This window comes from Centroberyx affinis, unplaced genomic scaffold, assembly GCF_046629955.1.
Source record: "Centroberyx affinis isolate AG114_WGS23_722 - 3 ecotype Tasmania unplaced genomic scaffold, CSIRO-AGI_Caff_v1 ptg000136l_1, whole genome shotgun sequence".
NCBI lineage: Eukaryota > Metazoa > Chordata > Actinopteri > Beryciformes > Berycidae > Centroberyx > Centroberyx affinis.
This window is the reverse complement of record NW_027278835.1, coordinates 192,501-219,420: the sequence shown is the minus strand read 5'-3', so window position 1 is coordinate 219,420 and position 26,920 is coordinate 192,501. Positions and strand designations below refer to the sequence as shown.

The following is a 26,920-nucleotide window of genomic DNA, read 5'->3' as shown; positions in this document are numbered from 1 at the left end:
CAAAGGCTGTGAGAAAAGAAATTGAGCACCCTGTTTTAGTGTGTTGTTGTTGAACATCTATCATCTGTCAACTGTCAGCAGTGAAATAACATTGTAATGACATCTTGACATTAATATTCATGTTTGAAGTAAATACTTATTTTCAAAGTAAATCCCAAAAACAGAACCCCAAAATCCTTTCACTTTTGTGGAAACACATCCTCCTTCTTTCCCTTGGCCGTATACTTACTTGCATTCATATGTATTAGGATAGAAGGGATGCTCATGAGGATACTGGGCGTCCCAGCACTGACAGGGGATCCCTGATGTTGTCTCGTTCACTTTCCCCCGGTAATCCTCCCCACGGCCACGGAAACAATTGGTGGTGTAGCTGGAGCGGTGGCGTTTCTTTGGGACCACAGCTGGAGAGGAAGGGAAAGTTGAAAGGAAAAAAAAAATGTGTGTCGTCACAAACTGATGGGCAATACAGGGGCATGCTAGGTGTACATCATTATAGCTCAGTTAGAAAGTTAATGTTTTAGTGATACAACATATGAAGTAGAAGAAGAAGAATCCTACTGGCCCCATGTGTATCAAAAATGCATTTATTTAATGTGTTTTATTCAAAGACATTAATGTTTTTTGAGGAAATTATTTTATGACTGTTATGTGATACGCTTCTTTTCATAAGGTTATTATCATAAACTAAAACTAAGACTAAGATGAAAACTAGGTTTTAAAAAGACTTTCATAAACTGAAATAAAAATAAATAGACTGAACTGAACTAAAAATACCTTGTCTACAATAAAATAAGAATATATGTCAAATGTTTTCGTTTTTTCATTTATCTGCAGGGTGAAAAAGGGAATTAATTTTGAGCAGAGAATTTTTGCTGTTTTTGCTGAATGGTAACTACACCGCAGGACGGTGCTATCCTGTAGTTCGACTTGTTCGGCCCCATGAGCACCTCCTGCCAGTGTTGCCAAGGACATCTCTGTTTGCACAATTCATGTCGAAACTTGGGAAAAAACACAAGAATCCCCAAAATAAAAATAACCCCAAACTTGTGTTTGGGGTTATTTTGAGTTAAACGGTCTGAATTCAGATTGTTGTTGCAGTTGTGAACTTCTATCATCTATTCAGTAGTGATGGCTGGGCTGTTAAGTCCACGCCTCCAGGCTCTTCACAATGTTAAACTGCAATATGTTAAACTCCAGGGCTGCCCAGCCCAAAAATACAACCAAAAATACAAATGTTTCAACAGACAACTGTCTTTGTTAACTGTCTGTGTCAACTGATGAACAGTCGTCTGTCAAAACATTGTTTTTTTTTTTATTCTAATCTAATAAATAATCTTTGCATCGGAGTGATGAGTGTGCGGCTACTCTCCTCTTCTCCTTGATTCACTGGCAAACATCAGCACAATTTCTTCCACCTTTTACTGTTAAACAAAGGGAATCATAAGGGCAATCGTGAGTTGGGGATATTGTATTTAATTACACTGATCTAATAAGACTCCATTCTCCCACTGTGTCTTCTGTTACCATTAGCTTTGGCTAAATTCTGATGTTTGCATGGGAAATAAAACCATACTTTCCCGTTTCCCCTAGTCCACACACTTCTCTCATGCTAGAGGGAAGTAATGGCAAATACAAAACAGGTGAGACACAAGCGAGAAGATCTGATCCCTGACCAGCAGAACTGCGGCTCCAGAGGTGGAAGTCTGAACAGCCACCAAAACATCTCTAGGCTCACACAGACCTATGTTATGTTATGTTATGTTATGTTATGTTATGTTATGTTATGTTATGTTATGTTATGTTATGTTATAAGGAGTAGTCCAGAATATATGGTCAGGTCCTATGAGGGGCGCCTTACAGCACTTGCTGATCTCGCAGCTCTCTCTCTCCACCTCGGGGTCTGTGGTGTAACACCAGGGGACTGGGGAAGCATCGGGATTACGGCAGTAGTTATCATCCAGACTCTTATCGGGATACCTGAAAAACACGTGGGAGTCGTTTTTTTATGTCCACAATAATACAAGGGACATAAACAATGTAGACCAAACATATTCTCCATCTCCATTGACACTATCGCACTTTACTCTTCATCCCTTCCTCTCTCTCTTTCCCAGGCTTTGTCTCTCTCACTCTCCCTCACTCTCTCTGTCATGCACAAACAAACACACATGCACATACCACACACACGTGTCAGGCATTTCACATTATCCTATCAATTTGGCAACTTAGGGACAGGTAAGAAAATCCAGTACTTTTCGGGCTGGTAGATGTGTTGGTGAGGGTACTGCTGGTCCCATCGCTGACACTCTCTGCCGCTCACAGTGTGGTCAACTTGGCCCCTGTAGTCCTCTCCGTTACATGTGATACAAACCTCTGTGGACAAATCCAAAACACACAGTTGTACAACGAGAAGTGCTTTTGTGAAAGATTATCCCCTAAGCAGCACCGTAAAAGCATCAGATGTCATATTTATGTGCACTTCTTATAAAGCATGGGACTGAGTGGGATGTAGCATCTTTGAGGGATGGGATGATATATAGAAATTCAATATATCGCAATACAAAATTGTGACAATACGTATCAATACGCAAAAAAATGAATCGCAATATTAGCTACATTTTATTCTGCTGTAGTAATATCAAATGAGATGGCTTGCTTATCACAATCTCAAAAGCTCTCCATCCAAATTATATTATATGCACTTTGTAATGGCATTTTTAAATTGTTGTTTACACCCTAACAAGCCAGTGCCACTGTTAGAAAGATTTGTGGCTCAGAAGTAAACTGAATTCTGCACAGTCATACTTAGTCGGTCAAATTAAATTTATTACATTGTGAACCCCATATCGCGTATCGAATCGTAACGTGAGATAAGCATATCGTCCCATCCCTACCGTCTTTGCAGTGGGGAATGTTGCAGCTTTCATAGCGTCGCTCCGGGTCGGTGGTGTAGCACCACGGTCCGATTCGATCCCCATCTGGGTTCCTGCAGTAGTTCAACTCCAGGCCATTGGTAGCTGTGGGAGTCCACCTAGGACGAACAGAGAGGCAGAGTTTTAAAATGAGTGACAGCAGACAAAACACTAGGACTGTTGCACAGTTCTGATATGAGGGACTTCAACTTCCAAAAGATGATTCAGAAGAATCCTTCTCACCTGTGATCGTGAGGAAACTTTGACCACCACTGCTGGCAGGTGTGCCCGCTTTTCGTCATGAAGACTTTGCCTCGGTAGTCTTCCCCTTTACCCACGATGCATTGTCTTACGTAGACTTCATAATGAAAGAACAAATCAACCAACTCCAACAGATACAGTATGTCACATTGATCTCTACACCAAACGACTACTAAAACATCAGGCCACACATCTTACCCTTCTTCTCATAAAGGTCACAGTTAACGTTCCTTTTGACTTCTGCGTTGCTGCCATCGCCCACCCAGGGCAAATGTTTGCAGGTGATGGTGGGACGCGTCTCATAGTTGAAGGCTCTGGTGTTGAGGGATATTTTCATGTCAAAAGTTGTATACAGTAACATTAACATATAATAAATTCTCTATTATCAGCTTGTATTGTGGGAGGTATAGGCTGGCCACCTGCACTCCAGAGACTGTGAGCAGCGTGTGGCACAGTCCTCCAGGTTGAGGCCGGGCAGCGTCAGCACCCGAGCAGAGTTCCAGGACGTAGGAACGAGCTCCCTGCCCTCCGAGCGCTGGAAGTCATTCAGCGGACTGCGATACCCTGTGTGAGGTCAGCAGGAGCGTACACATGTGCACAGTGCTGACAGTCCCAACTCAGGGACTGTTGCATGTGGAATGAAGGAATACATACAAAAGGCTGACTTTCTACACTGTGTCTATTTTGGTCCTATGTTTTTGAAGTGGAGTGCAGGTTGAGTGGACACTGGCACCCACAGCAACATTTGGGCACAGGCCTGCACACATATAACCTTTGGACCAAGACACTGCAACTAGTTTGTGAGGCTATAGTCACCAGAAGACCCTTGAAAAAGTATTAAACAGCAACACAGTCACACATCTGGCCACTGAAACATACTACTACTACTACTATTATATACTTGTCCAATAATCCAAATTATTAATAATTACATTAGGCTATATTGTAAAAAAAAAAAAAATCACATTTTATCAACAAATATAAAAACAACGCACTTATTGACTGGTTGTGTTTTGGTGATTCCTTCATTTAAAGTTTGCGCATTACTGTTCACTGGGATCCTATACACAACCCATGATTATATTTAAAATCATTTTTATGCATTACATAAATGAATAAGATAGTTAGCCTACTACATAGGTCTAACCCACAACTTCAGTGTGTCACAACACTACAAAAATTTAAATAAGCTTAAGTCAATTCAAATGAAAGACAGGGATCATAAAGCTTTCTTACCAATGACCAGTCCGCTGCAAACTGTCAGGACAATACAGGAGAGCAACAGTTTCATTGTTTCTAGTCTGTGGACGATAAGGATGAGATTGTTTATAAAACTAGATGACAGTGACCAAAGATTGAGATCTCTGCTTTGAATTCTTGTTCCTCTGACGTTGTGGTTTTCTTTACGAAATTAGACACATGGGTCTGAGAGCTCATAGGTCCACTTGATAGAAAGAGAAATACAAAAAAATATTTATGCGGTAAGGTTGGAAATCCACGCGGAAACTCTGTTAAAACATAAAATATTGACTAAAACACAACCACCCACACACGAACACTGAGACCTTAATCAAACAGAGGCCCTTATCCCCAAAAACACAACCAATCAATAAGTGCATTAATCATTAATGAATATGGCTCCTTTTTCATGCTTTTTTTTCATTTTGTTTTAAACCGAAATATTCTCTCTGACAGCAACATATCTGACATTTAAACCCCGTTCATTGCAGAAAATAGAGGAAGCTCTAGTAGCCCAGTGGTAGTTAACAGTAGTAGCCTACCTTGAATTCCTGTATAAAATAAAAGGGCAGTTCGCCTAGTAGACGCTAGACGTCAGTAGAATAAATGCCAGAGATTTTCTCCTGTTTTACAGGAAATAACGTGAAACTACAACTGGGTAGATTCGTAGCATATGGTACTGTCCTACTTTAGGTATTATTGAAAGCCTCTCAGGTAAGGGATAATTACTTTTTCTAATTGTCTTTGTAATGAAGTAGCATGCGGGCAGGAGGAAACCCGATGTTTCAAAATATAAAGGTCTAATCTGGACTTTGATCAGACGATTTGGGATTGCGTATTGTCCACAAACTCAACTCATCATCTTCACTCCCACTGGATCTGAATTTAAACGCATAGGTTGCATATTCTTTCCTAAGATAAGCTAAATAAACTTGAGTTGATTTGTTAATGTCAGTATCGCTCCCAGCTGATACAAACCTTCCCTCTGGTACTTGGAAATGTTCCTCTTGTACTCCTGTGGTACTTGAGTTTGGTATCACAGGACAACCAAATACTGTGGCATACAGTATCTGGCATATCATTATTATTATACTATCAATAGGGCCTAGTACTAGCCTACTGCTATGACTAATAATAATAATAATAGTAGTGACCTAATAGTAACCTTTTTACTTTTAGGGTAGCCTATTTGTAAAGTTTGCTTCTGTACTCTTATTATTAGCCTTTTGGAAGCTTGTTTATTCCATTTGCATTGTAATTTTTGATCACAGTGTGATGTGAAATTACTCTTTCAGCTTTCTCCTCAGGATGTCATCTGTTAAAGTGACAGAGGGGAGTTTGAACGTGGAGTCTTGCAAAGCGCCACTGTTTTACAGACAAAGTGAACCTGCCACAGGGGAAGTCAGGATGTCAGTTTTGCTACTTCATGGCATCCGATTCTCATCAGAAAACTGGCTCAATATTGGCACTCTGGAGACGCTGGCCAAAGCAGGGTGCCGTGCCGTAGCCATCGACCTACCAGGTCAGTCTGTTGGGAATAAGATAGGTGCAAAAGCCTTCCTCTGTGCTTTGTCTCTCTCTCCTCCACCTCACAACTACAGTTTTACACTTCTCCCACCACAGACACTGCCCTACTCTTCTCTCATGCCATTATTTGTCTGCCCTTCACTCACTCTCTCTCTCCCTCTGTCCAAAAGGCCTTGGCCGGTCTAAGTCAGCAGAGGCTCCTGCAGCAGTGGGGGAGCTGGCCCCAGGAGGGTTTCTGAAGGAAATGTGTGAGCGGCTGAGTCTGGGCCGGGTGGTGCTGATCAGCCCGTCGCTCAGTGGGATGTACTCCCTGCCCTTCCTCTTCCAGCACCAGGCTCTGGTACGGGCCTATGTCCCTGTAGCTCCCATCTGCACCGAGAAGTTCTCCGTAGAGCAGTACCAAAGTATAAAGGTAGGCTACAGTCTGTGTGCCGAATGTATGTGTCTACTTAATATTCCTTTTTTTTGTTTTCCTCCCCTGCAAAAACTTTTTTTTTTTTTACTGGATCTATACTTTTCTTTTCTTCTTGAAAGGATAATTCCGGCGACAGTGAATGTTAAGCCCATTTCCCAGCGTTCCCTCTCTCCCTTCTAAAAAATCCTGTGGGTTTATACATGTTATGAAAGAAACAGTTATCATGTGACTTTTTTCCTACTTCTAGATGCCATTCACTTTCATTCAACTCCAAAATTAATATTTAATTACTAATTAGCGTCTACAAGCTTTCTGCCAGGCTTCATCTAATAAAGCATTAAAAAAAACATTTTGTGACTGAAAAGTATACTTAACAAAAATATAAACGCAACGCTTTTGTTTTTGCTCCCATTTTTCATGAGTTGAAATAAAAGATCTAAGACTTTTTCTATGCACACAAAAGGCTTATTTCTCTCAAATTTTGTTCACAAATTAGTTTAAATCCATGTTGCCTTGGGCTGGTCACAATAAAAGGCCACTCTAAAATGTGAAGTTTTATCACACAACACAATGCCACAGACGAAGTTTTGAGGGAGCGTGCAGTTGGCATGCTGACTGCAGGAATGTCCACCAGAGCTGTTGCCCATGAATTGAATGTTCATTTCACTACCATAAGCCGTCTCCAATGTCGTTTCCGAGAATTTGGCAGTACATCCAACCGGCCTCACAACCGCAGACCACGTGTAACCACGCCAGCCCAGGACCTCCACATCCGGCTTCTTCACCTGCGAGATCGTCTGAGACCAGCCACCCGGACAGCTGATGCAACAGTTGGTTTGCCAAAGAATTTCTGCACAAACTGTCAGAAACCGTCTCAGGGAAGCTCATCTGCGTGCTCGTCGTCCTCACCAGGGTCTTGACCTGACTGCAGTTCGTCGTCGTAACCGACTTGAGTGGGCAAACGCTCACCTTCGAAGGCGTCTGGCACTTTGGAGAAGTGTTCTCTTCACAGATGAATCCCGGTTTTCACTGTACCGGGCAGATGGCAGACAGCGTGTATGGCGTCGTGTGGGCGAGCGGTTTGCTGATGTCAACGTTGTGAACAGTGCCCCATGGTGGCGGTGGGGTTATGGTATGGGCAGGCATAAGCTACGGACAACGAACACAGGTGCATTTTATTGATGGCAATTTGAATGCACAGAGATACCGTGACGAGATCCTGAGGCCCATTGTCGTTCCATTCATCCACCGCCATCACCTCATGTTGCAGCATGATAATGCACGGCCCCATGTTGCAAGGATCTGTACACAATTCCTGGAAGCTGAAAACATCCCAGTTCTTGCATGGCCTGCATAGTCACCAGATATGTCACCCATTGAGCATGTTTGGGATGCTCTGGATCGGCGTGTACGACAGGACAATTCCTGCCGATATCCAGTAACTTCTCACAGCCATTGAAGAGGAGTGGACCAACATTCCACAGGCCGAAATCAACAACCTGATCAACTCTATGTGAAGGAGATGTGTCGCACTGCATGAGGCAAATGGTGGTCACACCAGATACTGACTGGTTTTCAAAAAATGCATATCTGTAGCCCTAGTCATGTGAGATCCATAGTTCAGTGCCTAATAAATGTCTTTTTTCAAGATAAAACTGCACATTTTAGAGTGGCCTTTTATTGTGACCAGCCCAAGGCACACCTGTGCAATAATCATGCTGTTTAATCAGCATCTTGATATGCCACACCTGTCAGGTGGATGGAGAAGTGCTCACTAACAAAATTTGAGAGAAATAAGCCTTTTGTGTGCATAGAAAAAGTCTTAAAAGTTTTATTGCAACTCATGGAAAATGGGAGCAAAAACAAAAGTGTTGTGTTTATATTGTTGTTCAGTATAGTTCCTATTCAAATACATTTGAACATTTTTGAATGACTGTGTGCATTCAGAAAGCCCTCATTGGATGAACAGGGCAAGAGTAGGCGTTTCTATGACGTTAGGTGATTTGGGCAAAACACAGCAGCAGCATAGTTGCATCATCGGAACAATGTCAGATTCTGAAAATTAAAAAAAACAAAAAATACCTCTCCAGATGGAAACGTGACTATGTCTGTTTCACCCAAACTCTCATCACAATCTTTTCTTACACTTTTTTTTTATTCATATCTGAAGTCACCACTTAGACAGCACTACTCACCAATCACTAATGCAGTTACATCCCGCCTCATTTCAAGCCTCTCAGCTGAAGAAGAAAGTTTTTTGCCTCAAAGTTGGTCCCATGAAATGCATTAGAATAAGGTGCTAAGTAAGCAAGTTATTCAACATCTAGACAAACAAATCAGTAGGACCGGATGATACTAAAAAGCTTGCTTCTTATCCTCTTTGACACCTGTTTCAAATTTGAGAAAATACAGATAAAATGTAGGATACCTGTATCTATGAAATCCCTCTAGCAACAGGTTACCACAAAAAAAGACAAGACAAAAAACAAACCACAGGAATTTCATAAGGGAGAGAAGGCACTCTGGGAAATGGACAGGAATTATCCTTTAAGTAGCGAAGGTGCCATCTTATGTGTGTTTGTGTGTGCCGCTCTCTCCTCCAGATCCCGGCTCTGGTTGTTTATGGTGACCAGGACACTCAGCTTGGAGAGGTGTCGCTCCGCAACCTGAGCCATCTGGCCAATCACAGCGTGGTGGTGATGAAAGGAGCAGGACACCCCTGCTACCTGGACGACCCCGACACTTGGCACAAGGCTCTCACAGACTTCCTTAATACGCTGTGAAGCTCCTCACTGTGTTTATGTGGATAGTGTTTGCACTGCAGGGCGAGTGGAAAGTCACTTTAAATCAATTTAGATTCCCGTCACTTTGCTCTTAGGTTTCTCACACAGAAATGACTTTGAGGAGCTTTGTGCCATACATACTAAATGAGGAATACATTGCTAATGTATGAGAAATTTAGGATTCTTGCAGCAATAACATTCTCATGCAGGACCTTTTTTGATGTTTTTATATCAGTCATGAAACTGCATATCTTTGAAAGTCATCTGTTCTGATAATGAGTGCATATGAAGATCAAACGTTTCACACTGAAATACAATAAGGGCTTATTTTGTATTGTAATTGCTATTAGGGGGCATATTAGAGCTAATATGATAAAAATTAGTTATATCATGTTTCATAGATTTTATATATTACTTTGATTTAAATAAGCCAATAAAATAATCTGTCTCTAACTGGAAAAAAACAAACACCACACACTGAAATGAAGTGAAAAATATGAACATTATTTAATAACTGATTCTCTGTAATAAACAATTTGAAAATATTTTACAAGGAGTCACAGACACAATATTTTACAAATTTTGCCCTCTTCTTTTTTTTAGCTTCATCTGTACAAAAGAATGGAGCGACATGGACCAATGCCCAGAAAGAAGGAGCTAAATCTTCCGCGCACACAAACATTCAAACTCACATACGTACAAGAAATAAACAAAAATAAATGAAAAACATTTGACTTCAGATCTCAAACTTATCAGCAGTGCTGTATTCCTATTTTTTTTTTTACTTCACTTAAAATTCGACTGATTTTACTCTTTTTTTTTCAATGTTGCTGTTTTTTTTTCACACACTTGGTCAAACATGGTCACATAGCACCAGACTACAGACTACAGAATCACATACACACGTGTCTTTCCCACAGAGACGCACCTACACAGATGCAGCGAGGGGCAGGAGGGGCGGGGCAGAGGGGCTACACTGAGACCCTCCCCTTTTTAGGGCTGGTCCTAAAGTAGACCCCTCCCTCTCATCCCAGGCTGGTCCAATTTTCTTTTCTGTGTTTTTTTTCTTTTTTTTTGTTTTTCTTTTTTGGCAAAAGTAAATTTCTCAAACCACAGAAAACAGACCCGTGTCCCTCAGAACACTTTGGTGTTCCCCGTCATGGGATACGCACACAGACGTCACTATGATTCTCTCCGACCTTCTGTTTGACACAGTCCCGCGCTGCGCTGTGGAGACCCACTCCCTGAGCCGGCCTCTCACACACCACACACACATGCTCTCACAACGCCTGGGAAGTGAAGTCCTTGGCTTACTCCTGCCTAGCGCTTGACATCTCCCAGCTGGGCATGAATAAGTGTCATTACATGTTTGCTAATGTGTGTGCGTTGTGCATAACGTCTCGGTGCAGGTGCGGCGCGCACGTAGGCCTACATATCGATGTGTGAGACGGAGCCGGGATAAGAGAGGGAGTCACAGGTGGTACATTTCCACAGGCAGGTGTAGCGCTCATTTACAGACAGTGAAAATAGGGATCTACGGACGGAATTAATGGCACAGGACGGAGACAAACAAATGCCAGAATAGAATGCAACAAAACTGCATCAGGCATCAAATGACCGGCCCATACTGAACACTGAAAAGAGACAATTGGAAATACAGATCTTCAATTTCAATTTGGTTGACAGTCCCTAAACTGAAATAGTCTTTCTAGTGAGTCAGATTTGTATGGAGCTGTGCTGCAGTTACTATGCCAGCATGTTTGTCTTATCAAATAGCATCAAGGACTCTGTACAGAATGTGAAATTTAAGGTTCAAATTGTAGTGTGACATTGCCCGCCTGAGAATTACAATGAGGTTGGGTGGGTGAAAAATCAAGGTTGGAGGCTTTGAAATTTGAAACTCCCACCACTTCAAGTGTTAATCAAACAGGCATCAATCAATAACTAGTCATTCCAAGACGTAAAATACAAAACTAGAGCTCACTGTACTTAGTCCAGAACACCGAAAACCCAGGGGACTGAATATTTTGAAGGATCTAGGATTTGTTTGTGTGTTTGTGTGTGTGTGTGTGTGTGTGAGAGAGAGAGAGAGAGAGAGAGAGAGAGAGAGAGAGAGAGTACAGTGTACATAAATGAATTAGAGCTCCATACTGTATAACACTAAGGCATTTAGAGAGGCTTTGTAACTATGTTGCCTTTGAAACAGAAAACACTGACATACTAAACATTCTTTCGGACACCTCTGAATCAAAGGGGCTGCATCGCTCCCTTGGGATAATATTTAAGCAGACTGATCATTAAAGATGGATTGGATTTTTTTTGTTTTTGTAAAATCCCTTGTTTTTTTTTCCCCCCACGACAATGTTGTATTACACTTTGTCCATTGCAACATAGGAACAATAAAACAGCTATGCTACCACAACTGTCATTCCTCAGACACTCCACTCATTTAAAAGACATTCCCTTTGAGGGTGAAACGCAAACGAACATACGTACTGTACATCCATACACAAACACAAACGCACATACAATTCAGGCAGAAACGCAACTATAGCAGTCAGGTGGCCCTATAAACGTTCTATGGCCAGTTAAGTCGCTTTATACTGATAGTGTATCATAGCTCTATACATGGCTTTGTAAAGGAACGGTATAGTAACTCCATATGATGGCAGTCAGGTAGCTCTGGAAGGGTACAGTGACCACAGCCAAGTGGGTGACTACATTAAGCTAGAGCCAGTAGGGAGGCTCTGTATAAAGCTATCTCTATAGCCAACAGGTTGACTTTATCAGGATCCTGTATTATCCAAAGCCTAAGAGATGGCTGCTCTATAAAGATACTATACAGTAGCTCTACCGTATACAGCCAATGCGTTCCAAAACAAAGTGCATCAAGGCACTATGAAACAGAGAGTGGCTCCTAAACATGGGAGTCTAAATGACATTTCACATCATATTGATCAAATGACATGTACTGTAACAGATTACAACCAGACTGCAATGTGATCACCATATTTAGTGGCCTCTTCTGCACTTTTGTTTTGTTTGAAATGTTGATAAGCCCCTATCCCCCAGCAGCGAATGGTCTGAAGTTAGAACAGCATCAGTCAAAGGTAATACAAGCTTTAAAGAATTTGCCAAAACCCACCTGGAACTACTATGAGACGACCATGAGGCAGAGATATTGGTATGTCTGTTGTGTATACAGAAGTAAAGCACATACAAATTGTGATTAGGAACATTGGTAGAGGATACTGGAGAAGCCTCATGAGGATTGGCAGAGGTGAGCTTTCGCATCAGAGAGCACAAGGGTTTTTACATCGGTCCAAACCAGAGGTCAGAACGGTCTATTGATCATAAAGGAGAATACTACACAACACTGACAATGCTCCTGACCAAACTGCAGTCACCGAATACTGATTCATATTTCACAGCAGTCTCACAAACCGCACTATCCTTCACTGGTGTGTGGACCAGACAGCACTAGCCTTAAATAATAATTAAAAGAAAAATAGTTCATGAAATGAGATTACCATCACATAATTCCAATAATCTCAATGCGCCTTTTGAAAGGCATTAACCTGTAATTAAGTTTGGAACAGTAGAGCTGTACGAGATGAATCAGCATTCAGTTTCTGTCTCTTCTTCATACAGTTTATCCTAATTCTAAATCAGAAGCCTTTTTCCTCTTGCTAATTTGGCTATAAAAATAAGACCACATGAAAGTCTATCTCATTTTGGCAAGAAGTAGATATAGTGCATAAATTAATTCATGTCTTTTTAAGTTAACACCTAACAACTTCCTTTTCAAATTATAACCTAAATATATGTTTGGAATACTCATCACTTCAGCAGTTTATACTTGACATTTTGTATACTTGAAAGTTCTTTTTTTTTCTCTGTTATATTCTGTTATGGTGGATATAACTGAATGGTCCGTAGCCCCTTATGAGAGGCGAATGAGTGGTGAAACTCTGAGATGAAGGAGAGAGATGGAGGCCGAGTCTCACCATCTGTCTGACGAACAGAGGCGAAGGTGGACGGACAACCTGAACTCCCCAGTCCATATGTGGTAGGAGGTCTGTGACAAGGACATCAACCTGTCCTTTTCCCTCCTCCTCTTGACGGTGGAGGTGGCGGGGTTTGCTTTTTTTCTTTTCTTTTCTGACATTGCCTCTGATGATCCAGGTGGTCCGGCACCACCCACTCTTCCTGCAGATGAAGGTAACTGGCTGAGGATGCAAAAGTCCAGCAGTTGTCACTAAGCAACAAGAACTGAAGCGAGCTGGGCAGCGCGGTACTCAGGGCTTCCAACTTGCCGTGATGGGAAGTCCCATTATTACCTATGACTATATCAGGGGTAGGGCATAGGGGCGCGGAGGGGCGGGGGATTTGGATGGGGAAGAAGCTCGGGAGGGCTAAAAGGGGGATAAGTGGAGGAAATGGAATTAATGTAGTAGAGACAGAATATGGGGGCTGGCGACTGGATAAAGCACAACCAGCTGAACGGCCAGTAAGGTGTAGAGGGAAGGACGAAAGGAGTGACCCCGCCCACAGTCTGATGTGTTCTCCTGCAGAGGGAACAAGGTACAGTAGCTGTAATTACATCTGATACACAGAGTGACACAGTCAGAAACTTTTTTGAATACAATATGTCCGTGGAAAGCCATGTTACATTTATTCCTTATGCTTTTTAACGTGTTTCACCAAGTAGCTAATTTGTACTGTGTGCCTGTATATAATTACGTTACTACATTAGTTGTAGATATGTCACTGCACCAATGCCACAAAGACAAGTTGCTGTACAGTATTTGTACTTGGAAATTTAAAGAGATTTTTATCTCAGATCAGAATGTTCATGTCAGAAAATTACTGGAGATTATTTTAGGGATTCTAGTACTTATTTAAAAGTTACTAATACCTATTCTTTAATAGTCTATTTTCTGTTTTCATTAGTGTATATTTTATGAACATTCGTATTAGTACCTATAATTGCAAATTATTAACTAACTAGCCTAGGGAATGAATGATACAACGTCTTATATTTGAATATTTGTGCAAATCAGTGTCATGTTGGAAAATCTTACCGCACGGTTATTGTCAAAGCAGGTGGAGGGTCCTTTTCGATAGCGTGCCACATTCATGTCTTTACATGGATTATCCTCTTTGACTGGAAATGATACAGTTAAGGAATGTTACAATTCCCTCAATTTACACAATTTTTCCTGATCTTTCATCATTCACCTGCACATTGATGGCAGTTCTACAAATGTAAATGACTGGTCATAATTCACGCCATGGGTAAAAATAACCACAAAATGAATATGAAATGTTTCCACAGGCATGTTAATAAGGAGAATGTAGCGATTAGAGAGTCTGTTCTCTGCCGATTGATGTGCAGTGTGAAAAAGGATACACTCCTCCTCCTCCTGAGACAGCTTGTCTATCTCGCAGGTGTTGCAGGGCATCTTCTCCGCCACCACAAACAGCAAGTTGGTGTTGTTTATCCTCTTGGCATGAATCAGCCTGCAGAGAGACAACTCTGTCAACAACCCCCCCTCTGCTCTCTTACATCACAGGCTCATTTGCTAATGGATCAGCCAGCTTCACGGGACAGTCTTACAAGGCTCATTTAGCCAATGATGTGACCATTTCATTAACTCTGATGTGGTTTAATCATCAGCAATGTTTATTAGCTCCAACAGAACGATAAATCTAGCTTGCTAACTGTGCCTCTGTCACACTACGTTTGTTTGTGGTGTGTGCGCGTTGAGTGCATGTATGCGTGTTTATGTCTGTCTGTGTGTGTATTTTCTAATGCATACAAACCTGGAGCAGTTGCCACAATCTTGCAGCATGTTGTAGGAGCTGCTGATATTACTGAAGTAGTACTGGGTCTGGATCATCACACAACTCCTCTCTTTGGAGTCCATTCCCTCTGCATCCACCTCATCTATAGGATTACAAAAGCAGCAAGACATAAGGGTTATGGCTGCACTTCTCATTTCAATGTGGTTTTTGAGATCTGATTCTAAACATCAGATCACAACTCTGTATGTGCACACTTGGCCTGAAAATGCTGTCACATACTGTATCTCCTATGATTGTGTGAATGAATGAATGAATGAATGAATTTTTATTTCCATTTCATGCCAAATTAATGGCCCATCCCACATGAGATTATATGACACAGTGTTTTACAAACATAAAAAAATCACCATAAAGGGCAAAACTCAGAAGGATATTTATCTAAATCTGTGTCTGCATTACTTTTTCCCACTCTCCATCTAAAGCTAAAGCCGGATTACATCCAGACTACATAGAATTCTAATCACATTGCGAGCTTGAGTGTTTCCATGTCTAGTTTTCAAGATCCAATACAAATGAGACCAAAATTAGATTTCAGCGCATCAAGTCTATCATCTAATGACTGCTGTCATGATCGGATGATTAAAGTCACATTGAAACGCCAAGTGTAGCCAAGGATACCAGTTTTACGAGCAGGCTGTGCACATTCATGCTCATTCACTGATGAACCAATTAAACTTTGTCTATGCATTTTAAGTTTATACGTTTATAAGCATGAGTTAGATCAGTCTGAGATAGAACAGTTAATGTTCTGTTAATTTCACATACTGGCATGCAAAACACAGTGAAAATGTCTGTTGTTTGCACCCACCTGTGATGAACCAACTGTGATAAGCCATTCCATATATGAACTGCTGGAACAAGGACCTGGGAAGAAGGACAGGGTGTGAATAACATCAATTTGTAAAAAAACTGGATTAGTGCGCTGCTTTTTTGTGGAGCATATGGCATTGTATAATATAAAGAATATAAGGCATTTTATTGCAACAAGTATATTTCTTCAGGTATGCTACTTTAGGTTTTATTTTATGAGAGCTAGAGCAGCCTTACCATGCAGCTGCTGATGTCCACCAAGCCAGGTTCACAAAGTCTGCAATGGTGGGCTGTAGGCATGGAGGAAAGGTGAAAAAACATAAAAAAGATTAACTATAGTACAGTATGTACATCATATTGACTCATTTATATGGACATATCAATTATACCATCCATCCATCTATTTAGTACATTCCCATCTAGTCCACTCAATCCACTTATTACATCTAGTCGTCTCCAGTGTTGAGTGTTATGTTCTTACCACAAATACTCCTCTGGGTGCAGCCCCAGCTTCACTGTTAGGCACACGTTCACATACAGACTGGTAGTCAAATGACTGCTTGCGGCTATAGAAGGAGCTGTTGTAGAGAGCGTGCATCAAGTAGGGGTCCACATCACTGAAGAACATGCCCACCTGCGCAGGACAGGAAAACACTGGTCAAGCTCTGTGTAAGGATTCTCAGAAAAGAAATTACCTTCAGCATGAACAGTCATTTATTAACTTCACCTTGTTCCAGTCTTCTTTCTGATTGGACATGATTAGGAATCCACCGTCATCTATCAAATAACACAGAAGATCCTGCAGACAGGACCAGAGATGGACTGTTAGATGAGACCGCAGCTGGAAATGTACAATACTTTACAGGTAGCTCGTGAAAAATGTCTTGAAATGATAAATCTTACATCACTGTTGGCTTCGCAGTCCATTTCACAGGCACTGTTAGGTCCACACTGCCATAGAGGAAAAGGCAGGTCATCATCTTGTGGTAAAGACTTACAGCATAGATGCAAATTCTTGTACAACATACTTTTTTGTCAACTGCATGCTTGATATTATGTTACCGTGTCTGAGCCTTGACGGTTGTCTGTGTGGTTGCTAGCGAGAATCTTGAACTTATCCACCCAGGCTTCAAGGTCTAGTTTCACTCCAACCACTAACAGGAATAAGTTCGGAAAGGGTTAAAATCCAGAAAGAAAGAAAGAAAGAAAGAAAGAAAGACAGAAAGAAAGAAAGAAAGAAAGAAAGAAAGAAAATGCAAGAAAACAGAGAGACACACATACACACACAACAAATACACACGCACAGACTCGTCCACTCAAAGACTAACAAAGACAAAGTGACAAAAAGACAGACAGAGATATAATTATCTTTGCCTTGTTGTGAACACTTTCTCTATCATCTACCAATGTTAATAGTCAAGACTCTCTCTCTCCCTTTCAAAACCGGGCCCACCTGCAGGTTTGATGGTCTTGCCTCCCACTGTGATCTCCACGGCCGTGCTGACCAGCACCCCTATGGTGTCATTCTCTGGGTTCAGCAGCTCGTCCCTTGCTGCCAGGGGGAAACAAACAGAACATCAAGCCAGGAGGGGGGTCAGGAACAAAGAGCAACAACATCATATGGCTCTGTGTGAGATGTAGCCGCACACTAAAAGCATCACTCACCCGTTCGATAAGGCGCTCGAAAGATGTAGCCTTTGTTGTCCAGACTGCGGCGGTAATAGCTGGCATTAAACGGCTCAGGGTCTTCCTCCCAGGTCTCTGCAGCCCTGAGATTTAAGACCACGGACAGGCTCAGGACACTGCTGCTGTAAATCTGTGATGTACAACGAGCTGCCTGCACTGCTCACCGCTCTCCTAAATGTTTATGAACTGCTTAAAATCTTCACAACTTGCCACATCAAAACAGAACAAAGTGAAAGTCATAACGGAACTGCGGAGCTGCCGCGAGTCAAGTCTGGCGAACAGACACATAGCCTTGATGAGGAGTGAACTCACTTGTTGGGAAACACTCTTGTGATTCCTCCATCTGTTGCGGCAAACACGGCCAAAAAGCCGTACCTGCACACCAGAACAGAGGAGAGAGGGGAAATTAGAAAATTTGCAATGCCTGTATGCAGTGTATTGTATGCACATGTTAATGTATATATACTGTATGTGTGAGTATGTGTATGTGTATGGATGTGTGTATATGTGCTTACATGTATGTCTTATACATATGTACACCTATGTCCTTTTATGTATACATAAATACATCTACTTAAATTACTTTTCTCTCATTTTTGATCAGCATTATACTTATTCATATTGTTATTGTTTTCCTTTTTTGTTTTTCTTTAAATACATATTATTAACCTTTTTTTTATGTGGTTTGGATTGTTTGTGTGGTGGATTGAAAAAAGAATATAATAAAAAAAAAAAAAAATTGCAACGTATGCGAACCTCAGTACAGAACCTCAGTTCCCTCAGTACTGGTTGACACTACTCACGTATTCAGGTCTTTATTCTTCCACACTTTATCTACCAGTTGTCTGATGATGCCAGTGTCCAGAATCAGGTTATGAAGGAGCAGATTGTCACCTAAACATGATCAAAAAGTAGAAATGACCAAAGACGGGACAAACAAATAGAATATCAGTCACCCAAACAGAATATCAGTTATTAAAATTACAATTAGATATTAATGCCTCCCTTGTCTTCTAGTGACAAGAAAACACCAGGAGAGGGGAATCACTTCTAATGCATTCTTATTTTTTTATATTTTGCTGGCTTGGGAACCTGTTGCCATCCTCCACACTCTTCCTGGTTGTACTTATCTCCTAGTGGCCAGACAGTGTGTGAGAGAAGAACGAGGAACTCACATTGTTTGGAGTCAGGTGTCACCTTCTCCATGAGAGCAATGAAGTTCAACAGGAACTCCGTGTTGTTGTTGGACAGTTCCAGATCATTGCAGTATTCCCTGAGGAGAGCCAAAGCATTTTTTTTTTTTTTAGCTCAGAGAAATAAGGTGAAAACAAGCATGCATACGTAATGTTTACTCTCCCTCTTGCCTCATTTATCCCTTATATAGGGATAGGGCAGCACTACTTTGGGATGCATGAGCCCATACACACATTCCTCTCATACTCTCTTATGCAGCATGCATGTCCTGAGGGTATATTCCAATATGCTGACAAGGCTGTCAGTCAAAATGAAATATGGATTGGATTGCTGAGCACAGCACAGGCAGCACAATGAGGGAGCGACTTTATCTGTGTTTCAGAATAAGGGGTGCAGCTCGAGGCCATCAGGGTTCGATAACAAAAGAGCACATGCAAAGAGGATTTCATTCATTTTTTTCATACATGATAGTATTTTGGAGTTATACTTTATGCAGTAAAATATCCATTATATTCTTAACTTTCTATTGCATACATTAACAAACACAAATGAATTCATATGAGATAAAAACATGCAGCACCACAGCAGCAGTATGCAAAGGGGATTTGATGCGCCTTAGGAGAGGTACTTAGGACAGGAAGGATATATTTTGGTATAGAAGGGGGTGGCTTGGGGAAGGGAAGGGGTGAATGCACACAGTTACACACAAAACGCGAAAAACTCAACATCACAAAACTCCATAAAACAGAAAGGTGTAATTCAGGAAAACAGATGATAGATATAAAATGTTGAATGTGGAGCGAAAAAAAACAATACACTGTGCGCTGAAAGACATGGAGACAAGACCAAAAAGTGATGACCATCAACGACAGCAAGCATTCACACAAGGCTACCTGGGAGCTATGAATACATGTCCTTCGGACTCAAAACTGTTTGGCAGCAGTGATTCAAAATCTGCAACAGAAAGGGGAAAATTATCTGGGAAGAGCCATGAGCAGAGCAGTGGGGAGTTGTGGGTAAACAGCAGCTGTTCTTCAGAGGTGCAGGGACGCAGAAGGGAGTTTACCATAGCAACATTGAGGAATTATGGGGGAACACCAGCGTTAGCCAATATGGTGCCTAAAAATGGAACCTGACTCTCAATGGACGACTGCTTTAGTTTCACAAGCACTCACGTCTTTTTCTTTATCACTTTGTCATCCAACAATCTCCAATTCGTTTGGTTTCAATCTAATATACTTTGGATGTCTGAGAACTGACTTACCAGACATCATATGCCAGGAAGCAAGTTCTCAGACGCCATTACCCACAATGAGTGCTTTTTATTCAGGCAGGCATCAACATGGCCAACTATTGCAAGGGAGGTGGGTGGAGGTCCTGATGGAAGTGGTCACCCCTCAGACTGGCAGGGGAGAGGGCACAGTGAGACACATAATCGGAGGAGATGCATTGCATTGTGAAGGGCATGTGGAAGGGCAACTTGCTTGATCTGTCATAGACAAAACAAAAAAAATCAACCATCGTTACGATCTTAACAGATGAGCCTCCTACGAATCCAGCATATTTGTGTTTTTTTCATCATATCAGACCTGTAATTGTGCGCAGAAGAGCAATGCAATATACTTTGAGAACTATAATAGAGTGCCCAGGTAGTGTTCCGCCCACAATGCCGTGCACATCCGGGTCATGTTTACTGAGGAAGCGGCGGGCCGTGCCCCAGGCAGTCTGAGGGGTGAGAGGGGAGGGAGACAAGCTGATGGAGACAGGGATTACAGAGGGACGACAAACGAGTCAGGCGCTGCACCCAGGGGCACCCAGGACACCTGGCGACATGAGAGGACCTGGGTGGGCAGGACACAGCTCAGCCCTGTACGGTCAGTCTGCAGCCACTGCAGCTATCATGGTTCAGGTGTAGATGAGATAGTATGGCAACTAATAAACATTAAAGAAGTTTTATTTTTTAATATAAAGTGCAGCTAAGTCAAAATGTCATGAGCTTCATTTACTGATCCCGATTTACTTTACTGAATTAAATTAACAGCGATAGTTATATGCTACGTATGTGCAAATATATTATTATAGCTAAGGTATGGCTCTATAAAATTAAGATTGTAGAGACGTGTGTTTAGCTTCCTCTATGAATATGCTACGGCAAAGGATTATAAATCCTTTCCATACAGCTCAATATGCCCTAACTTGTTATAGCCACTATCACTAATAACAGGGGACTGTTTTTTAGTTCAACGAAAGATCCCTCAAAACCTGTGCGCTAGTGTGAGAATTAGTTAAGACATATTTTAGCTACATGACATTGTAAGAGAATGATAGAGAGAAAGATAGAAGCAGACAAAAGAGAGTGAAACAGAAACAATGACACAGAAAGATAGAGAAAAGGAAGATGACAAAAGAGAGAAATATGGACAAAGAGAGAGTGAGAAAAGAGACAGAGAGAAAGACAGAGAGAGACAGAAGGTAGACACAACCCGTTTGGAGCTATCGACAGAAGGGAAAGGATTAGGGGGACAAAAGACAAAAGTTTTAACAAAGAGCATGAATATCTGTCTTCCTTGGGTGCGGTGGGTGTTTTGCGTTACTGGAGCAGCGGATACGTGAGGGTGAGGCTAGGGACTGGAGGAGCCATCGTGAGAGATGTGGGATCTGAGCTGCAGCGAGAGGGTGGGTGGGTGGAGAGTGAGGAGGAGGAGGGGGGGGAAAGGGAGCAAGAGGAGGAGAAGGAGAGGAAGAGGGAGGAAGAGGAGGGTCCTGAAGGCAAGACGGGCAGGAACAGAGGCAAGCAGGCTGGGACAGGTGAGGGTGGGGGGGCAGCAGGAAGAGGTTTAGGACGAGAGGTGTGGGAGGAGGCAGCGGTAGGGAGTAGGAAGTAAAGGTGGGGTACGTGGACCAATATGGAGTATACTTGCCCTTGGTGTATGACACTGTGTGGATCCATCAGAGAAGGAGTGAGCAAGAAAAGAAACAGGGGATCGGGTGGGAAGGGGGGTCACAGACAATATTTTATTCAATTACTGTTTGAATAAAAATATTGTTTTCTTAAAAGAAAGAAACCAATTAAGTCAAACAAGACAAGAGAGAAAAGAAATGAAGAGCAAACACCTTATTTGCAAGAGCAAACGAGAAACAGAACAAACAAAAGGAAAGGAAAACTTGGAAATCCAGGAAAAGGAAATATAAGGAAACAGTAAAGACGAAACCAGTATTGTGAAAGATAACCATGGACTAGCCAAAAATCAAAACGAAATAGAATGCACCAGGAAAAGAGGGGAGTAACAGGGTCTGGAGAGAGAAAGAATGAGAGAGACAACAGGTGTCCCCATTCAGACCCACACAACCCAAACTCCCACATTGGACAAGCCCTTGGCCCGGGCCGTGTGGGAGTTTATCTACGGAATGATTCCAAAGCTGAGAAACATCTCACAGCAATCCAACAGAAAAAAACACATAAAAAAAAAAATCACACATAACTAAGGAAAAACTCCCCAAATCATAAAACTCATCATAAGGAGTGAAAAGCATGCATGTTTTCACAGTTTTTCAGAACATCAAATACTTTGAACACAGATGCTTCAGAATCATTACTTGGTGGAGAAGAGGCGAGAGCATTTGGCAAAAAAAATAATAGCACAAGGTCACCATTATTTTCACCTGAGTAACACAGTAAAACCACAGCTTTCACCTTTCTGTCATTTCAGTTTGTTGTTTTTCTTCAGCGAGTGTGAAGAAAAAACATCACCATTTTACAGCACAGCATGGAGACAGGAGGGAGTAGGGGGCAGTAGAGGAGTCTGGGGGACTCCAGGTATGATCCTGCCTATCAGATAGCGAAGAGGAGGGAGAGGGGGGGGTAGAGGTAAGGACGGGGGGTGGGAGCGGGGCGGAGGGGGCTGGGCGGCGGGGGCAGAGGACTCCGCTTGGACACTCCCTATGATGACGCTGGAGACCCAGGACGAAGGACTGAATAAGAGCCGGAGCGTAAGGTCATATTTGGGAGAAAGAGAGGAATAGAAACTGGAAAGAGAGAGAGAGAAGAGAGGCAGAGAGATAGAAAGAAAGACAGAGAGAGAGAGAGAGGAGAGAGAGAGAGACCTCAGTGTCTGCTGGGTATTCCCTGGTACTTACACTGCACCTGAAGGATCTGGTCACTCAGGTTGGCCTTGATGTGGTTCTCACTGTATGTGGGCAGTACCAACCCCAGACTGTGGTAACGAGGCAGAGGCAGAAAATCAGCAACACATATGCATGCTCACATAGACATAAACTCTTACACATGTAGACACACACACACACTCTCTCCCATGCACACACATACAGTATATAGGCAGGCATCCATGCAGTGATACTGTAATTCATGTGAAATGATGAAAGGTTTAAAACAAATGTTCCAGATTAAAAGGGAAATACCACATCAGTCTGGTTTTGCAACATGACATCCCTACGCCTTCAGGGAGTTTGATCTGTGCTAGTGAATATTTACTATCTACAACGTCAGAAATTAAAGAGGAAAAAAATACATCCCGCCCCTTAATCTGTGGTGCCACACAAAGCTAAAATATAGCCCATAAGAGGATTAATTGGAACAGAGGGAAAGTAGGGCTGCGACAGTATCAGGTTCAGACTGACACCACTGCTACAGTATCTATAATATAAAGCTAATTTAGATTCAAAGCAACATCAAACGTCTCCCATGCATTGTCTCTATAGTCTATAGTAATGCATACTATAGAGATTATACTATACAGATTAGAGTCTTGGCTCTTTGGTTTCTAGCTTTGGGAAAGAGTTGTTTATGTTGATGAGTACTGATTGGACCATCACAGGCCATAATAGTAACGCATGATCATTCTTAAATACATTGGAATTTCCCTTTGTGTTAAATATTAATAGAACTGTGGAAAGCCTCATATGGACTATGCCGCAGCCAGGACCAGGCACACTGCCAGCAGATATAATAAAAAAAAAACACACATTAGGCATTTGTAGGACTATTGAATATCATAAACTGTAATTTGCAGAGTGTTGCCTGGAGGAAATGTCACTATAATGCAACCTCAAATGTTCAACCAAGTTTTGAGATGAATAAACCATGCAGTTAATTTGTGCTTGGAGTACTGTTGTGGATTTTATGAGAAGGAATACGGTTCCTTAATTTGGGTGATTCAGATGAATCACTTAGTGCGTGTGCAGAAGGTAAATGAACAACTTGACTTCAGTCAGTAATAGGTTTAGTCTATTCCCATCCTTGATAGATGGCAGCTATACTCCTAAATTTACACACACTATTGGTTGATGAATAACAGTTGTCAACCGCACGTCTCTGAGGCTTGTGTCATATATCTAACTCAAAGGGAAGAATCAAGGTTATGTGACGGCAGTATCAAAGTTGGACTTCACTCACAGGTTCGGGTTGTGCAATCTTGTGGTCTGAGGTCAGGTGGTGGCTGTTTGATTTCAACCTACCTGTAATCTGTGCCATCCACAGGTGTCCATGTGTACGTCCGCAGGGCTTCATCGATGTACCTCTGTTGTCAGGCAGCCACAAAACAAACCCTGATGAGTACCACTGCCATATCCTCAACACAAGCCTCTGACTATAATTAGAAGGAAACAACTCCGCAGATCCCAAACATACTAAGTGGTTCTGATTCATTATATCGCTGTTCTGGAAGGTGCCATTTTGGATAATGATTGAGCCGCATATACTGATGACTTGCCTCATCAACTGACTTAATGAGCGTCCTGATTTTCTTTTGCCCTGGTCTGCCATCAATCATCTGCCGACGAATCTGAAAAGAGACAGAGGGATGGTACAGTCAGTGTTTGTGTGAGAAAAGGCATACAGAGGCGCAGAAAGTGGACAAACAAGTGACAGAATCGCTAAATCGTTAAATCAAACAAATGTGAAATAAATATAAGCGATAATGCGACAACGGAATGATGTTTTCACCTCCTCCTTGTTGCTGTCCTCCAGCTCTGCATCCAGAAAGTCCAGAGTGACAGGCTCTCTGAAGTTAATGATCTGAACAGTGAGAGAAAGGAGGGGAGGATGGAGGGGGCGGGATGGCGTCAGTCAGCAGGAATAATATCCAAACTTAGCTTGAGAATCAGGGGTGCGGAGGCTTGTGTGACGCAGGGCAGGGCGCAGCGTTGCTCCTACCTTGGGCTGCAGGTTGGGATGGAGCAGCACATAACCATTTGGGTCGATGGCGAAGGTGTAGCCATTGGCTCCAAGCTGTAGAGAAAAAGGGAATCAAAATGTGTTTCAATAACCATAAAGATGCAAAAAATCAGGAGAGTGAAATAGAATGTGCAACATGCTCACTCTATATGTCGGCGTCTTCTTTTTTATTTCGTTGATTGCAATATCTACTCCCATGACTCCAAGGATTAGCTGGTTCTGTACAAAGAACACAAAGCAATTACCATTTTATCCACAAACATGCCACTCTGCTCTTACCAGTTGCACCATTAGAGCATCCCGCAGAGCCAGTGGCTGTGCGTATGACGGAGCACATGGGCTGTGAGAGCGCTGAAAACATCTCCGGACCATCTGTGACTGATCATTTTGTGCACGTATATCTACAGCCTATCGTAAACTGAGTCAGTTTGCTACAGTATCACTGCTTTAAGCCTGGATGATAAGCTCAGAGTAAATACTTTGGTCATGGGTACTGAGAGCTGGATGCATCTGTGCCAGAGGATGATAATGGGTAGTACAGAAGACAAGCTGTTGTGATGTCTGTTGTCACCTCAGGGGGGAGGTGTTGCCTCAAACAGCTGCAGCTGGGAGGACGCCATTACAAATGACTGATGATGATGGTCAAGAGACGGAAAATCCTGAAATCCTCCTGCTACTCCAGTTCCTGTTGTGTTTAGCACTACATTCATCCCTGTCTATTCTCTCCATACTCAGCCTTAACCACCTGTAGAACAGTGATAATATCGAGCTTTTGATTGTTCCTACATTAATAATACATGGAAAGACTCATTATTACAAAGGATTAGCTGGTCTAAAAAAATCAAAGTGCTGTGTAAGTGTATGAAAAAACCCATGTATTGAATTGTTGTTACTACCTGAGAGTTTCCACCATCAGCAGTGAGGTTGAAGACTGGCATTGTCCCGGTGATGACGAGGCCCAAACCCTAATAAATAAATTGCATAATTATATTATCCAGTGGATACAATGTTGCTAATCAATCTATTGAAAATCTAACCAATCTAATACACCAATTTCAACATAATACTACAACAAACTGATACTGAATGAGAGTAAAGTATAAAACAGAAACTACCTGTAGGAACCTGTAGGAAATAAGTTGTGATGGTGTATTCTAATGCTATCATAAAAAAACAATATGACACTGTCCTTTTATTTGAAACAATTAGGTATTCTTGGGAATTTGCTGCAAAATCTTGAAAATGTGCTGATGATTTACACATCAAAAGTAGCAGAGGGGATAGATAATTACATTAAATTAGAAAGTAGCATTAATTTGCTGATGGTACATTTGGAGAATCCTAGACAGGTTACTTTAAAGATGAATTAAATTAGTTAATTTCCTTTTCAGAGGTGTTTAAAGTTAGAGTCTCACCAGAGCATCCTGGTAGACGTTTGTCCACTGGACCTGCTTGGCTTTAGGCCCAGCCAGCACCATGGGACGGCCCAGGACATCCAGATACTCCTGAGGTAGCAGAAAAATACATGCTAGTATGAACACAAACACACACACACACCCACATCCACGCTCCATCTCCATTGACACTCCGTCTTCATCTCACTTGACTCTCCATCACTCTCCCTCTGTTTTTATCTCTCTCGGTCTTCCATCCTCTCACTCTCGCTGTGTCATACATACACACACAAACACACACACAAACACACATAATCAAACACACTATTATTTTATAGTGCTTGTCGTGTACAGGCGTTAAAACAGAGAGCTGGAAGAGTACTGCCACGTTCATCTGTCATAAAACTATAAGACCCTGACCAGCCTCCTCTCTGTCACCACATAAACCAGTGGGCCACCAGCAGCATCCCGGCCCTGCGGAGCCATAAAGCCCGCAGTCCTCAGCCACTCAAGGCCGTTTTTCATCATTATGAAGGAGCTATTAAAATCACATTAGGGGTGTCAATGGCACAACGTGCAAACAGGCCATTCTCCCAGTGGCTCTACTGTCAGCCCTGGCAGTGTGAGAATGTCCCACA

The 26,920-nt window shown here is 42.0% G+C and overlaps 3 protein-coding genes across 3 annotated transcripts in view; 1 reads left to right on the top strand and 2 right to left on the bottom strand.

The window, feature by feature from the left end:
* Positions 1–225: 225 nt before the first annotated feature.
* mst1 (macrophage stimulating 1) lies at positions 226–4,464 on the bottom strand. The gene is made up of 8 exons (XM_071530791.1): positions 4,410–4,464; positions 3,593–3,737; positions 3,372–3,487; positions 3,156–3,270; positions 2,895–3,031; positions 2,253–2,373; positions 1,859–1,977; positions 226–401 (listed from the first exon to the last, which is right to left on the bottom strand). Exons 1-8 carry the CDS (start codon positions 4,462–4,464, stop codon positions 226–228), a joined length of 984 nt encoding a protein of 327 aa, XP_071386892.1.
* A 540-nt stretch (positions 4,465–5,004) lies between these two features.
* On the top strand, positions 5,005–13,001 carry abhd14b (abhydrolase domain containing 14B). Its single transcript, XM_071530715.1, has 4 exons — positions 5,005–5,126; positions 5,708–5,934; positions 6,110–6,351; positions 8,958–13,001. Exons 2-4 carry the CDS (start codon positions 5,721–5,723, stop codon positions 9,135–9,137), a joined length of 636 nt encoding a protein of 211 aa, XP_071386816.1. The 5' UTR covers positions 5,005–5,126; positions 5,708–5,720; the 3' UTR covers positions 9,138–13,001.
* A 581-nt stretch (positions 13,002–13,582) lies between these two features.
* cacna2d2a (calcium channel, voltage-dependent, alpha 2/delta subunit 2a) overlaps positions 13,583–26,920 on the bottom strand; it is a 126,525-nt gene continuing 113,187 nt past the window's right edge. The window contains exons 15-38 of the mRNA XM_071530630.1: positions 26,304–26,393; positions 25,785–25,853; positions 25,033–25,107; positions 24,868–24,942; positions 24,658–24,729; positions 24,425–24,496; positions 24,171–24,232; positions 22,833–22,909; positions 19,589–19,673; positions 18,677–18,774; positions 18,305–18,395; positions 17,814–17,876; positions 17,481–17,584; positions 17,269–17,367; positions 16,878–16,969; positions 16,719–16,766; positions 16,543–16,614; positions 16,297–16,449; positions 16,053–16,105; positions 15,814–15,869; positions 14,964–15,087; positions 14,551–14,660; positions 14,222–14,304; positions 13,583–13,705 (exon numbers count right to left, since the gene is read on the bottom strand). Coding sequence (XP_071386731.1) covers positions 13,583–13,705; positions 14,222–14,304; positions 14,551–14,660; positions 14,964–15,087; positions 15,814–15,869; positions 16,053–16,105; positions 16,297–16,449; positions 16,543–16,614; positions 16,719–16,766; positions 16,878–16,969; positions 17,269–17,367; positions 17,481–17,584; positions 17,814–17,876; positions 18,305–18,395; positions 18,677–18,774; positions 19,589–19,673; positions 22,833–22,909; positions 24,171–24,232; positions 24,425–24,496; positions 24,658–24,729; positions 24,868–24,942; positions 25,033–25,107; positions 25,785–25,853; positions 26,304–26,393 — 2,046 coding nt within the window. The remainder of the gene's footprint in view (positions 13,706–14,221; positions 14,305–14,550; positions 14,661–14,963; positions 15,088–15,813; positions 15,870–16,052; positions 16,106–16,296; positions 16,450–16,542; positions 16,615–16,718; positions 16,767–16,877; positions 16,970–17,268; positions 17,368–17,480; positions 17,585–17,813; positions 17,877–18,304; positions 18,396–18,676; positions 18,775–19,588; positions 19,674–22,832; positions 22,910–24,170; positions 24,233–24,424; positions 24,497–24,657; positions 24,730–24,867; positions 24,943–25,032; positions 25,108–25,784; positions 25,854–26,303; positions 26,394–26,920) is intronic.

What these genes read in the sequence shown, in the direction of transcription:
- abhd14b (XM_071530715.1), top strand. Translation starts at nt 5,721, where the DNA reads ATGTCATCTGTTAAAGTGACAGAGGGGAGTTTGAACGTGGAGTCTTGC. An exon ending in CGTAGCCATCGACCTACCAG is followed by an intron (nt 5,935 to 6,109) that starts GTCAGTCTGTTG and finishes TCTGTCCAAAAG; the next exon opens with GCCTTGGCCGGTCTAAGTCA. An exon ending in AGCAGTACCAAAGTATAAAG is followed by an intron (nt 6,352 to 8,957) that starts GTAGGCTACAGT and finishes TCTCTCCTCCAG; the next exon opens with ATCCCGGCTCTGGTTGTTTA.
- mst1 (XM_071530791.1), bottom strand. Translation starts at nt 4,464, where the DNA reads ATGAAACTGTTGCTCTCCTGTATTGTCCTGACAGTTTGCAGCGGACTG. An exon ending in CATTCCCCACTGCAAAGACG is followed by an intron (nt 2,374 to 2,894) that starts GTAGGGATGGGA and finishes ATTTGTCCACAG; the next exon opens with AGGTTTGTATCACATGTAAC. An exon ending in CACATCTACCAGCCCGAAAA is followed by an intron (nt 1,978 to 2,252) that starts GTACTGGATTTT and finishes CGTGTTTTTCAG; the next exon opens with GTATCCCGATAAGAGTCTGG.